Here is a 14361-nt window from a genome sequence, read left to right as displayed (position 1 = left end):
CCCAGGGTGACCCCGGGGCTGTTTGGGAGTCCCAGGGTGGTCTCGGGGCTGTTTGGGGGTCCCAGGGTGACCCCAGGGTGACCCCAGGGCTGTTTGGGGGTCCCAGGCAGGCCTGACCCCCCTCCATGGCAGGGTGACCCCAGGGTGACCCCGGGGCTGTTTGGGGGTCCTGGGGCTGTTTGGGGGTCCCGGGGCTGTTTGGGGGTCCCAGGCAGGCCCTGAGCCCCCCTCCATGGCAGGGTGGCCCCAGGGCTGTTTGGGGGGGTCCCATGGTGACCCCAGGGTGGTCCCGGGGCTGTTTGGGGGGGTCCCATGGTGACCCCGGGGCTGTTTGGGGGTCCCAGGCAGGCCTGACCCCCCCTCCATGGCAGGGTGGCCCCAGAGCTGTTTGGGGGGGTCCCATGGTGACCCCGGGGCTGTTTGGGGGTCCCGGGGCTGTTTGGGGGTCCCAGGGTGGTCCCAGGGCTGTTTGGGGGTCCCAGGCAGGCCTGACCCCCCTCCATGGCAGGGTGGCCCCAGGGTGACCCCAGGGCTGTTTGGGGGTCCCAGGGCTGTTTGGGGGTCCCGGGGCTGTTTGGGGGTCCCAGGCAGGCCCTGACCCCCCTCCATGGCAGGGTGACCCCAGGGTGACCCCAGGGCTGTTTGGGGGTCCCAGGGGTGTTTGGGGGTCCCAGGGCTGTTTGGGGGTCCCAGGGCTGTTTGGGGGCCCCAGGCAGGCCCTGACCCCCCTCCATGGCAGGGTGGCCCCAGGGTGACCCCAGGGTGACCCCAGGGGTGTTTGGGGGTCCCGGGGCTGTTTGGGGGTCCCAGGGTGGTCTCGGGGCTGTTTGGGGGTCCCAGGCAGGCCCTGACCCCCCTCCATGGCAGGGTGGCCCCCCAGGCCGGGCTGGCTGCTGGCCCGGCTGCTGGAGCTGGGCACGCTCGGGGCGCTGCTGCTGGGAACGGCGCGGAGCTTCGGCCTCAGCCTGAGCGGGGGCGTGCTGGACTCGGGAGTGGGTGAGTGTGAGTGTGAGTGTGAGTGTGAGTGTGTGTCAGTGTCAGTGTCAGTGTCAGCCTGAGCGGGGGCGTGCTGGACTCGGGAGTGGGTGAGTGAGGGTGTGAGTGAGTGTGAGTGTCAGTGTCAGTGTGAGTGTGAGTGTGTGTCAGTGTCAGTGTCAGCCTGAGCGGGGGCGTGCTGGAGTCGGGAGTGGGTGAGTGGGAGTGTGAGTGTGAGTGAGTGTGTGTGAGTGAGTGTCAGTGTGAGTGTGTCAGTGTCAGTGTCAGTGTGAGTGTGAGTGACAGCCTGAGCGGGGGCGTGCTGGAGTCGGGAGTGGGTGAGTGTGAGTGTGAGTGAGGGTGTGAGTGTGAGTGTGAGTGACAGCCTGAGCGGGGGCGTGCTGGAGTCGGGAGTGGGTGAGTGAGGGTGAGAGTGTGAGTGAGTGTGAGTGTGAGTGTGAGTGTGTCAGTGTCAGTGTCAGCCTGAGCGGGGGCGTGCTGGAGTCGGGAGTGGGTGAGTGTGAGTGTGAGTGAGGGTGTGTGTGAGTGTGAGTGTCAGTGTCAGCCTGAGCGGGGGCGTGCTGGAGTCGGGAGTGGGTGAGTGTGAGTGTGAGTGAGTGTGTCAGTGTCAGTGTGAGTGTGTCAGTGTGACTGTGTCAGTGTCAGTGTGTCAGTGTCAGCCTGAGCGGGGGCGTGCTGGAGTCGGGAGTGGGTGAGTGTGAGTGTGAGTGTCAGTGTGAGTGTGAGTGTCAGTGTGAGTGAGTGTGAGTGTGAGTGTCAGTGTGTCAGTGTCAGTGTCAGCCTGAGCGGGGGCATGCTGGACTCGGGAGTGGGTGAGTGAGGGTGAGAGTGTGAGTGTGAGTGTCAGTGTCAGTGTGAGTGTGAGTGTGAGTGTCAGCCTGAGCGGGGGCGTGCTGGAGTCCGGAGTGGGTGAGTGAGGGTGTGAGTGAGTGTGAGTGTGAGTGTGTGTGAGTGTCAGTGTGTCAGTGTCAGTGTCAGCCTGAGCGGGGGCATGCTGGAGTCGGGAGTGGGTGAGTGAGTGTGAGTGTCAGTGTGAGTGTGTCAGTGTGAGTGTGTCAGTGTCAGTGTGAGTGTGAGTGTCAGTGTGAGTGTGAGTGTCAGTGTGAGTGTGAGTGTGTCAGTGTCAGTGTCAGTGTGAGTGTGTCAGTGTCAGTGTGAGTGTGTCAGTGTCAGTGTGAGTGTGTCAGTGTCAGTGTGAGTGTGTCAGTGTCAGTGACAGCCTGAGCGGGGGCGTGCTGGAGTCTGGAGTGGGTGAGTGAGGGTGAGTGAGGGTGTGAGTGAGTGTGAGTGTCAGTGTCAGTGTCAGTGTCAGCCTGAGCGGGGGCGTGCTGGAGTCGGGAGTGGGTGAGTGTGAGTGTGAGTGTGAGTGTGAGTGACAGCCTGAGCGGGGGCGTGCTGGAGTCTGGAGTGGGTGAGTGAGGGTGAGAGTGAGTGTGTGTGAGTGTGAGTGTGAGTGAGTGTGAGTGTGAGTGTCAATGTGAGTGTGAGTGTGTCAGTGTCAGCCTGAGCGGGGGCGTGCTGGAGTCTGGAGTGGGTGAGTGTGAGTGTGAGTGAGTGTGAGTGTGAGTGTGTCAGTGTCAGTGTGAGTGTGAGTGTGAGTGTGTGTCAGTGTCAGTGTCAGCCTGAGCGGGGGCGTGCTGGACTCCGGAGTGGGTGAGTGAGGGTGTGAGTGTGAGTGAGTGTGAGTGTGTCAGTGTGAGTGTGAGTGTCAGTGTGAGTGTGAGTGTCAGTGTGAGTGTCAGTGTCAGTGTGAGTGAGTGTGTCAGTGTCAGTGTCAGTGTGAGTGTCAGTGTCAGTGTCAGTGTGAGTGAGTGTGTCAGTGTCAGTGTCAGTGTCAGCCTGAGCGGGGGCGTGCTGGACTCCGGAGTGGGTGAGTGAGGGTGTGAGTGTGAGTGAGAGTGAGTGTCAGTGTGAGTGTGTGTCAGTGTGAGTGTGAGTGTCAGTGTCAGTGTCAGTGTGAGTGAGTGTCAGTGTCAGTGTGAGTGTGTGTGAGTGAGTGTGAGTGTGAGTGTCAGCCTGAGTGGGGGCGTGCTGGACTCCAGAGTGGGTGAGTGAGGGTGAGTGTGGGGTGTGAGTGTGAGTGTGAGTGTGACCCCCATGGGGCTGGGTGTGAGCTGTGGGGAGTGTGAGTGTGGGGAGTGTGAGCTGTGGGGCTGAGTGGGAGTGTGAGTGTGACCCCCTGGGGCTGAGTGTGACCCCCTGGGGCTGGGTGTGAGTGTGAGTGTGAGCCCCATGGGGCTGAATGTGAGTGTGAGTGTGTGAGTGTGAGTGTGTCAGTGTCAGTGTGAGTGTGAGTGTGAGTGTGAGTGTGTGTCAGTGTGAGTGTCAGTGTCAGTGTCAGTGTGAGTGTCAGTGTCAGTGTCAGTGTGAGTGTCAGTGTCAGTGTGAGTGTCAGTGTGAGTGTCAGTGTGAGTGTCAGTGTCAGTGTGAGTGTGAGTGTCAGTGTGAGTGTCAGTGTCAGTGTCAGTGTGAGTGTCAGTGTGAGTGTCAGTGTCAGTGTCAGTGTCAGTGTGAGTGTCAGTGTGAGTGTCAGTGTCAGTGTGAGTGTGAGTGTCAGTGTGAGTGTGAGTGTCAGTGTCAGTGTCAGTGTGAGTGTCAGTGTCAGTGTGAGTGTCAGTGTCAGTGTCAGTGTGAGTGTCAGTGTGAGTGTGAGTGTCAGTGTCAGTGTGAGTGTCAGTGTGAGTGTGAGTGTCAGTGTCAGTGTCAGTGTGAGTGTCAGTGTGTCAGTGTCAGTGTGAGTGTGTCAGTGTCGGTGTCAGCCTGAGCGGGGGCGTGCTGCACTCCAGAGTGGGTGAGTGAAGGGTGAGTGTGGGGCTGAGTGTGACCCCCGTGGGGCTGAGTGTGAGTGTGAGTGTGAGCTGTGGGGGTGAGTGTGAGTGTGAGTGTGACCCCCTGGGGCTGATCCTGACCGATGGGGCTGCCCCTGATCCCCACCGTGCCCCCTCCCCTTCGGGCTGTGACACCCCCCGGGCCCCCAGACCCCCTCCCGAGACCCCCAGAGCCCCCCCCGACCCCCCCAGAGCCCCCCAGAGCCCCTCGAGACTCCCCCCAGAGCCCCCCATCACCCCCAGACCCCCTCCCGAGACCCCCAGAGCCCCCCAGAGCCCCCTCAGACCCCCCCAGAGCCCCATATCACCCCCAGACCCCCTCCCGTGACCCCCAGAGCCCCCCCCGACCCCCCCAGAGCCCCCCATCACCCCCAGACCCCCTCCCGTGACCCCCAGAGCCCCCCCCGACCCCCCCAGACCCCCCAGCCCCCCCTGACCCCCATCCCTGACCCCCCCACAGCGTTCACGTACCACGAGTTCAGCTCCTGGCTGCGCACGGTGACGCTGCCGTTGGTGGGGGTGACCTGAGCCCCTCCTGTGACCCCCCCTGTGACCCCCAGAGCCCCCCTGTGACCCCCCCTGTGACCCCCAGAGCCCCCCTGTGACCCCCCCTGTGACCCCCAGAGCCCCCCTGTGACCCCCCCAGACCCCCCAGCCCCCCCTGACCCCCATCCCATCACCCCCCACAGCCTTCACGTACCACGAGTTCAGCTCCTGGCTGCGCACGGTGACGCTGCCGCTGGTGGGGGTGGCCTGAGCCCCCCCTGTGACCCCTCCTGTGACCCCCCCTGTGACCCCCCAGACCCCCCAGCCCCCCCTGACCCCCATCCCTGACCCCCCCCACAGCGTTCACGTACCACGAGTTCAGCTCCTGGCTGCGCACGGTGACGCTGCCGCTGGTGGGGGTGACCTGAGCCCCCCCCTGTGACCCCCCCTGTGACCCCCCCGTGACCCCCCAGACCCCCTGTGACCCCCCCTGACCCCCCTGACCCCCCTGACCCCCCTGACCCCCCCACAGCCTTCACGTACCACGAGTTCAGCTCCTGGCTGCGCACGGTGACGCTGCCGCTGGTGGGGGTGGCCTTCCTGTCCCTGTCCTGGGAGATCCTGGTGGCCTTCTACCGGTCTGGGGGGTCTGGGGGGGTCAGGGGGTCTGGGGGGGCTCAGGGGGTCTGGGAGGGGGCTCTGGGGGGGCTCGGGGGGTCTGGGGGGGCTCAGGGGGTCTGGGGGGACTCGGGGGGTCTGGGGGGGGGTCTGGGGGGGGTCTGGGGGGGGCTCAGGGGGTCTGGGAGGGGGGTCTGGGGGGGCTCAGGGGGTCTGGGGGGGGTCTGGGGGGGCTCAGGGGGTCTGGGGGGGCTTGGGGGGTCTGGGGGGGGTCTGGGGGGGGTCTGGGGGGGCTCAGGGGGTCTGGGGGGGGGTCTGGGGGGGGCTCAGGGGGTCTGGGAGGCGGTCTGGGGGGCTCAGGGGGTCTGGGGGGGGGTCTGGGGGGGCTCAGGGGGTCTGGGAGGGGGCTCTGGGGGGGCTCAGGGGGTCTGGGGGGACTCGGGGGGTCTGGGGGGGGTCTGGGGGGGGCTCAGGGGGTCTGGGGGGGGTCTGGGGGGGCTCTTGGGGTCACAGAGGGGCTCTGGGGATCTGGGGGGGCTCAGGGGGTCTGGGAGGGGGGTCTGGGGGGGCTCCGGGGGTCTGGGGGGGGCTCAGGGGATCTGGGAGGGGGTCTGGGGGGGCTCTTGGGGTCACAGAGGGGCTTTGGGGATCTGGGGGGGGCTCAAGGGTCACAGGGGGGGTCTGGGGGGGCTCAGGGGGTCTGGGGGGGCTCTGGGGGTCACAGGGGGCTCTGGGGGTCTGGTGGGGGCTTGGAGGTTCTGGAGGGGGCTCAGGGGTTACAGGGGGGCTCTGGGGGTCGGGGGGGGGGCTGGGGTGTCCCCTGGGGGTCTGGGGGGTCTCTGGGGGTCACAGGGGGGCTCTGGGGGTCGGGGGGAGGTCTGGGGTGTCCCCTGGGGTTCACGGGGGTCTGTGGGGGGCTCTGGGGGGTCACAGGGGAGGCTCTGGGGTATCCCTGGGGGTTGGGGGGTCCTGGGGTGTCCCCTGGGGGTTTGGGGGGGTCACTGGGGTGTCCCTGGGGATGTGGGGGTGGCACTGGGGTGTCCCTCAGGGGTTTGGGGGTCACTGGGGTGTCCCCTGGGGATGTGGGGGTGACACTGGGGTGTCCCTGGGGATGTTGGGGGTCACTGAGGTGTCCCTGGGGGTGTGGGGGTGGCACTGGGGTGTCCCCTGGGGATGTGGGGGTGGCACTGGGGTGTCCCTGGGGGTTTGGGGGTGACACTGGGGTGTCCCCCAAGGTGTGGGGGTGGCACTGGGGTGTCCCCCAGGGGTTTGGGGGTCACTGGGGTGTCCCCTGGGGATGTTGGGGTCACTGGGGTGTCCCCTGGGGGTTTGGGGTGTCCCCCCTGTGTGACTCCCACTCAGACACAGCACGGGGGGGGTGGGGGGGGTCTTTAACCCCTCCCCCACATCTGGAGCCCCCCGACCCGGGGTGGGGGTGGGGGATGGGTTTGAAGCCCCCTCTCCCCTCCCCCAGCTGCGCCCGCACCCGTGGATGTTTCTGGAAGCTCTGGGCCATGCTGCAGTGCGCTCTGATGGCCACGGCCACCCTGGGGCTCTTCACCATCAGCCTGGTGAGCCTGGGGGGCCCTGGGGAGCCCCCCGAACCCTGACAGAGCCTGGGGACACCCCCAAACCCTGACAGAGCCCCCTGAACCCCCCCAGGGCCTGGGGACACCCCCAAACCCTGACAGAGCCCCCCCAAACCCTGACAGAGCCTGGGGAGCCCCCCAAACCCTGACAGAGCCCCCCCAAATCCCCCCAGGTCCTGACAGACCCCCCTGAACCCCCCCCTGGGCCTGGGGACACCCCCAAACCCCCCCAGGGCCTGGGGAGCCCCCAAAACCCTGACAGAGCCCCCCCAAACCCCCACAGGGCCTGGGGACACCCCCAAACCCTGACAGAGCCTGGGGAGCCCCCCAAACCCTGACAGAGCCTGGGGAGCCCCCCAAACCCTGACAGACCCCCCAAACCCCCCAGGTCCCGTTCACGTCCCTGGAGCAGCAGTCCCAGGCCCTGACAGACCCCCCCCAGACCCTGACAGACCCCCAGAGCCCCCCCAGACCCTGACAGACCCCCAGAGCCCCCCCAGACCCTGACAGACCCCCCCCCAGACCCTGACAGACCCCCAGAGCCCCCCCAGGCCCTGACAGACCCCCCAAACCCCCCCTGAACCCCCCCAGGCCCTGACAGACCCCCCAAACCCCCCCCAAACCCCCCAGGTCCCGTTCACGTCCCTGGAGCAGCAGTCCCAGGCCCTGACACACCCCCTGAGACCCCCAGAGCCCCCCCAAACCCTGACAGACCCCCCCAAACCCCCCTGAACCCCCCCAGGCCCTGACAGACCCCCCCAAACCCCCCAGGTCCCGTTCACGTCCCTGGAGCAGCAGTCCCAGGCCCTGACAGACCCCCTGAGCCCCCCCTGAACCCCCCCAGACCCTGACAGACCCCCCAAACCCCCCCAGGTCCCGTTCACGTCCCTGGAGCAGCAGTCCCAGGCCCGGCTCTGGCCCCCTGAGACCCCCAGAGCCCCCCAATCCCTGACAGACCCCCTGAACCCCCCCCAAACCCTGACAGACCCCCTGAACCCCCCCCAAACCCCCCCAGGTCCCGTTCACCTCCCTGGAGCAGCAGTCCCAGGCCCTGACAGACCCCCAGAGCCCCCCCAAACCCCCCCAGACCCTTACAGACCCCCGAAACCCCCCAGGTCCCGTTCACCTCCCTGGAGCAGCAGTCCCAGGCCCGGCTCTGGCCCCCTGAGACCCCCAGACCCTTACAGACCCCCCAGACCCCCCCAGGTCCCGTTCACCTCCCTGGAGCAGCAGTCCCAGGCCCTGACAGACCCCCAGAGCCCCCCCAAACCCCCCCAGACCCTGACAGACCCCCTGAGCCCCCCCCAAACCCCCCCAGGTCCCGTTCACGTCCCTGGAGCAGCAGTCCCAGGCCCGGCTCTGGCCCCCTGAGACCCCCAGACCCTGACAGACCCCCCAAACCCCCCAGGTCCCGTTCATGTCCCTGGAGCAGCAGTCCCAGACCCGGCTCTGGCCCCCTGAGACCCCCAAACCCCCCCTGAACCCCCCAGGTCCCGTTCACGTCCCTGGAGCAGCAGTCCCAGGCCCGGCTCTGGCCCGGCGTCCGCGGCGCCTTCGCGGCGCTGGAGCGGTTCCAGCTGGTGAACTCCTACGGGCTCTTCCGCAGGATCACCGGCACCAGCGGCCGGCCAGAGGTCATCCTGCAGGGCAGCCACGACGGACACAGCTGGACGGTGAGGGAGGGGGACAGACGGACACAGCTGGACGGTGAGGGAGGGGGACAGACGGACACAGCTGGGCACAGCTGGGCAGTGAGGGGGGGACAGATGGACACAGCTGGACACAGCTGGGCGGTGAGGGAGGGGGACAGACGGACACAGCTGGACGGTGAGGGATGGGGGGACAGACGGACACAGCTGGACAGTGAGGGGGGGACAGATGGACACAGCTGGACACAGCTGGACACAGCTGGGCAGTGAGGGGGAGGGACAGATGGACACAGCTGGACGGTGAGGGGAGGGACAGATGGACACAGCTGGACGGTGAGGGGGGGACAGACGGACACAGCTGGACACGGCTGGGCAGTGAGGGGGGGACAGACGGACACAGCTGGACACGGCTGGGCAGTGAGGGGGGGACAGACGGACACAGCTGGACGGTGAGGGGGGGACAGACGGACACAGCTGGACACAGCTGGACGGTGAGGGAGGGACAGACGGACACAGCTGGACGGTGAGGGGGGGACAGATGGACACAGCTGGACAGTGAGGGGAGGGACAGATGGACACAGCTGGACACGGCTGGACGGTGAGGGGGGGGACAGATGGACACAGCTGGACAGTGAGGGGGGGACAGACGGACACAGCTGGACAGTGAGGGGGACAGATGGACACAGCTGGACAGGGATGGGCAGTGAGGGGTGGGGACAGATGGACACAGCTGGACACAGCTGGACAGTGACGGGGGGACAGATGGACACAGCTGGACGGTGAGGGATGGGGGGACAGATGGACACAGCTGGACACAGCTGGACGGTGAGGGGGGACAGACGGACACAGCTGGACGGTGGGGGGGACAGCTGGGCAGGGATGGGCACTGATGGGCAGGGGGAACAGCTGGGCACAGCTGGGCAGTGAATGGGGGGCACAGCTGGACTTTGGTGAGCCCCAAGCAGGACGAGGCTCGTGGCTGGCTCAGCTGTGCTTGGTGCTGTCCCTGGCACAGAATCCCGGGATTTGGGGCAGGAGGGACCCCAGACCCCGGGATTTGGGGCGGGAGGGACCCCAGACCCCGGGATTTGGGCCGGGAGGGACCCCAGACCCCGGGATTTGGGCCGGGAGGGACCCCAGACCCCGGGATTTGGGGCAGGAGGGACCCCAGACCCCGGGATTTGGGGCAGGAGGGACCCCAGACCCCGGGATTTGGGGCGGGAGGGACCCCAGACCCCGGGATTTGGGCCGGGAGGGACCCCAGACCCCGGGATTTGGGGCAGGAGGGACCCCAGACCCCGGGATTTGGGGCAGGAGGGACCCCAGACCCCGGGATTTGGGGCAGGAGGGACCCCAGACCCCGGGATTTGGGGCGGGAGGGACCCCAGACCCCGGGATTTGGGGCAGGAGGGACCCCAGACCCCGGGATTTGGGGCAGGAGGGACCCCAGACCCCGGGATTTGGGGCAGGAGGGACCCCAGACCCCGGGAGTTGGGGCAGGAGGGACCCCAGACCCCGGGATTTGGGGCAGGAGGGACCCCAGACCCCGGGATTTGGGGCGGGAGGGACCCCAGACCCCGGGATTTGGGGCGGGAGGGACCCCAGACCCCGGGATTTGGGGCAGGAGGGACCCCAGACCCCGGGATTTGGGGCGGGAAGGGACCCCAGACCCCGGGAGTTGGGGCAGGAGGGACCCCAGACCCCAGGATTTGGGGCAGGAGGGACCCCAGACCCCAGGATTTGGGGCAGGAGGGACCCCAGACCCCGGGATTTGGGATGGGAAGGGACCCCAGACCCCAGGATTTGGGGCGGGAGGGACCCCAGACCCCGGGATTTGGGGTGGGAGGGACCCCAGACCCTGGGAGTTGGGGCGGGAGGGCCCCCAGACCCCGGGATTTGGGGCGGGAGGGACCCCAGACCCCGGGATTTGGGGTGGGAGGGACCCCAGACCCCGGGATTTGGGGCAGGAGGGACCCCAGACCCCGGGATTTGGGGTGGGAAGGGACCCCAGACCCCGGGATTTGGGGCAGGAGGGACCCCAGACCCTGGGATTTGGGGCAGGAGGGACCCCAGACCCCAGGAGTTGGGGCAGGAGGGACCCCAGACCCCGGGATTTGGGGCAGGAGGGACCCCAGACCCCGGGATTTATGGCAGGAGGGACCCCAGACCCCGGGATTTGGGGCGGGAGGGACCCCAGACCCCGGGATTTATGGCAGGAGGGACCCCAGACCCCGGGATTTGGGATGGGAAGGGACCCCAGACCCCGGGATTTGGGGCAGGAGGGACCCCCGACCCCGGGATTTGGGGTGAGAGGGACCCCAGACCCCGGGATTTGGGGTGGGAGGGACCCCAGACCCCGGGATTTGGGGCGGGAGGGACCCCAGACCCCGGGATTTGGGGTGGGAGGGACCCCAGACCCCGGGATTTGGGGTGGGAGGGACCCCAGACCCCGGGATTTGGGATGGGAAGGGACCCCAGACCCCGGGATTTGGGGCGGGAGGGACCCCAGACCCCGGGATTTGGGGCAGGAGGGACCCCAGACCCCGGGATTTGGGGCGGGAGGGACCCCAGACCCCGGGATTTGGGGCAGGAGGGACCCCAGACCCCGGGATTTGGGGCAGGAGGGACCCCAGACCCCGGGAGTTGGGGCAGGAGGGACCCCAGACCCCGGGATTTGGGGCAGGGGGGACCCCAGACCCCGGGATTTGGGGCGGGAGGGACCCCAGACCCCGGGATTTGGGGCGGGAGGGACCCCAGACCCCGGGATTTGGGGTGGGAGGGACCCCAGACCCCGGGATTTGGGGCAGGAGGGACCCCAGACCCCGGGATTTGGGGCGGGAAGGGACCCCAGACCCCGGGAGTTGGGGCAGGAGGGACCCCAGACCCCAGGATTTGGGGCAGGAGGGACCCCAGACCCCAGGATTTGGGGCAGGAGGGACCCCAGACCCCAGGATTTGGGGCAGGAGGGACCCCAGACCCTGGGATTTGGGGCAGGAGGGACCCCAGACCCCAGGATTTGGGGCAGGAGGGACCCCAGACCCCGGGATTTGGGATGGGAAGGGACCCCAGACCCCAGGATTTGGGGCGGGAGGGACCCCAGACCCCGGGATTTGGGGCGGGAGGGACCCCAGACCCCGGGATTTGGGGTGGGAGGGACCCCAGACCCCGGGATTTGGGGCAGGAGGGACCCCAGACCCCGGGATTTGGGGCAGGGGGGACCCCAGACCCTGGGATTTGGGGCAGGAGGGACCCCAGACCCCGGGATTTGGGGTGCCAGCGGTCACTGCTCCCACAGGAGATCGAGTTCATGTACAAGCCCGGGAACGTGAGCGTGGCCCCGGCCCTGGTGGCCCCACACCAGCCCCGCCTGGACTGGCAGCTCTGGTTCGCCGCCCTCGGGCCCCACCAGAGCAGCCCCTGGTTCAGCGCCCTGGTGCTGCGGCTGCTGCAGGGCCAGCCTGACGGTGAGTGATGGGGGCTCAAAATGGGGCTGGGGGCTCAAAATGGGGCTGGGGGCTCTGGTGCTGCAGCTGCTGCAGGGCCAGCCTGACGGTGAGTGATGGGGGCTCAAAATGGGGCTGGGGGCTCAAAATGGGGCTGGGGGCTGCTGCAGGGCCAGCCTGACGGTGAGTGGGGCTGGGGGCTCAAAATGGGGCTGGGGGCTCAAAATGGGGCTGGGGGCTCTGGTGCTGCGGCTGCTGCAGGGCCAGCCTGACGGTGAGTGGGGCTGGGGGCTCAAAATGGGGCTGGGGGCTGCTGCAGGGCCAGCCTGACGGTGAGTGATGGGGGCTCAAAATGGGGCTGGGGGCTCTGGTGCTGCGGCTGCTGCAGGGCCAGCCTGACGGTGAGTGGGGCTGGGGGCTCAAAATGGGGCTGGGGGCTGCTGCAGGGCCAGCCTGACGGTGAGTGATGGGGGCTCAAAATGGGGCTGGGGGCTCAAAATGGGGCTGGGGGCTCAAAATGGGGCTGGGGGCTGCTGCAGGGCCAGCCTGACGGTGAGTGATGGGGGCTCAAAATGGGGCTGGGGGCTCAAAATGGGGCTGGGGGCTCTGGTGCTGCGGCTGCTGCAGGGCCAGCCTGACGGTGAGTGGGGCTGGGGGCTCAAAATGGGGCTGGGGGCTCAAAATGGGGCTGGGGGGGTCTCTGGGGCTGGGGGGGTGGGGATTTGGGGCTGGGGTCTCTGGGGTGGGGCTGGGGGCTCTGGGGTGGGGCTGGGGGGTCTGTGGGGCTGGGGGCTCTGGGGTGGGGCTGGGGGATCTCGGGCTGGGGGCTCTGGGGTGGGGCTGGAGGGGTGGGAATGTGGGGATTTGGGGCTGGGGTCTCTGGGGAGGGGCTGGGGGTTCTCTGGGGCTGGGGGGTCTCGGATGGGGCTGGGGTCTCTGGGGACCCAGAGCGTGGTGGGGTCTCCTCAGCATCGGTGCCACCGTGGGTTTGGGGTGTCCATCTTTGGGTTTGGGGTGTCCCCAGGCTGTATTGGGGTACCTCAGGCTGGATTTGGGGTGTCCCCAGCTGTCCCCCATCCTGCAGTGACCCGGCTGTATCGGGGTCCCCCAGGCTGGATTTGGGGTACCCCAGCTGTATTGGGGTCCCCCAGGCAATATCAGGGTGCCCCTCCCGCAGTGATCCGGCTGTGTTTGTTTGGGGTGTCCCTGGGCTGTGTTTGGGGTCCCCCAGGCTGTACTGGGGTCCCCCAGCCCATATCGGGGTCCCCCAGGCAATATCGGGGTGCCCCTCCCGCAGTGATCCGGCTGTGTTTGGGGTCCCCCAGGCTGTGTTTGGGGTGTCTCTGTTTGGATTTGGGGTCCCCCAGGCTGTATCGGGGTCCCCCAGGCAATGTCGGGGTGCCCCTCCCGCAGTGATCCGGCTGTGTTTGGGGTCCCCCAGGCTGTGTTTGGGGTGTCTCTGTTTGGATTTGGGGTCCCCCAGCCCATGTCGGGGTGCCCCTCCCGCAGTGATCCGGCTGTGTTTGAGGTGTCCCTGGGCTGTGTCCCCAGCTGTGTTTGGGGTGTCCCTGGGCTCTATTGGGGTCCCCCAGCCCATATCGGGGTCCCCCAGCCCATATCGGGGTGCCCCTCCCTCAGTGATCCGGCTGTGTTTGGGGTGTCCCTGGGCTGTGTTTGGGGTGTCCCTGGGCTGGATTTGGGGTGTCTCTGTTTGGATTTGGGGTCCCCCAGCCCATGTCGGGGTGCCCCTCCCACAGTGATCCCGCTGTGTTTGGGGTGTCCCTGGGCTGTGTTTGGGGTCCCCCAGGCTGGATTTGGGGTCCCCCAGGCTGTATCGGGGTCCCCCAGCCCATGTCGGGGTGCCCCTCCTGCAGTGATCCTGCTGTGTTTGTTTGGGGTGTCCCTGGGCTGGATTTGGGGTGTCTCTGTTTGGATTTGGGGTGTCTCTGTTTGGATTTGGGGTCCCCCAGCCCATGTCGGGGTGCCCCTCCCGCAGTGATCCTGCTGTGTTTGTTTGGGGTGTCCCCGGGCTGTATTGGGGTCCCCCAGCCCATGTCGGGGTGCCCCAGGCAATATCGGGGTGCCCCTCCCGCAGTGATCCGGCTGTGTTTGGGGTCCCCCAGGCTGTGTTTGGGGTGTCTCTGTTTGGATTTGGGGTCCCCCAGCCCATATCGGGGTGCCCCTCCCGCAGTGATCCGGCTGTGTTTGGGGTGTCCCTGGGCTGTGTTTGGGGTGTCCCTGGGCTGGATTTGGGGTGTCCCCAGGCTGGATTTGGGGTCCCCCAGGCAATGTCGGGGTGCCCCTCCCGCAGTGATCCGCCTGCTGCAGACGGACGAGTCCCGGTACCCGTTCCACGCGCGCCCCCCGACCTTCCTGCGAGCCCAGCTCTACAAATATCGCTTCACTGCCCTGGGCCAGGCCGGGTGAGTGGGGAGGGGTCCCGGGACCCCCAGCCTGGGCAGGGGGGGGAGTGGGGAGGGGTCCCGGGACCCCCAGATCGGGGCAGGGGGGGGAGTGGGGAGGGGTCCCTGCAGCCCCCCAGCCCAGCCTCGGGGGATTTGGGGTGACCCTGTACCCCCGTACCCCGTCCCTGGCTCAGGGTGTTTTTGGGGTGTTTTGGGGTGACCCCATCCCTGGCTCAGGGTGTTTTTGGGGTTACCCCAGCCCGTGCTCAGGGTGTTTTTGGGGTGACCCCATCCCTGGCTCAGGGTGTTTTTGGGGTTACCCCAGCCCGTGCTCAGGGTGTTTTTGG

The 14361-nt window shown here is 67.5% G+C and overlaps 1 protein-coding gene across 1 annotated transcript in view; it reads left to right on the top strand.

Moving 5' to 3' along the window:
- The window catches only part of LMF2 (lipase maturation factor 2), a 34613-nt gene that overhangs the window by 17999 nt on the left and 2253 nt on the right, over nt 1-14361 (top strand). The window contains exons 7-12 of the mRNA XM_086885606.1: nt 868-996; nt 4843-4948; nt 6403-6499; nt 8008-8190; nt 11462-11630; nt 13921-14032. Coding sequence (XP_086741732.1) covers nt 868-996; nt 4843-4948; nt 6403-6499; nt 8008-8190; nt 11462-11630; nt 13921-14032 — 796 coding nt within the window. The remainder of the gene's footprint in view (nt 1-867; nt 997-4842; nt 4949-6402; nt 6500-8007; nt 8191-11461; nt 11631-13920; nt 14033-14361) is intronic.

This window comes from Cyanistes caeruleus, chromosome 4, assembly GCF_971803275.1.
Source record: "Cyanistes caeruleus chromosome 4, bCyaCae1.hap1.1, whole genome shotgun sequence".
Classification (NCBI taxonomy): Eukaryota; Metazoa; Chordata; class Aves; order Passeriformes; family Paridae; genus Cyanistes; species Cyanistes caeruleus.
This window is presented reverse-complemented; position numbering and strand designations above follow the sequence as displayed.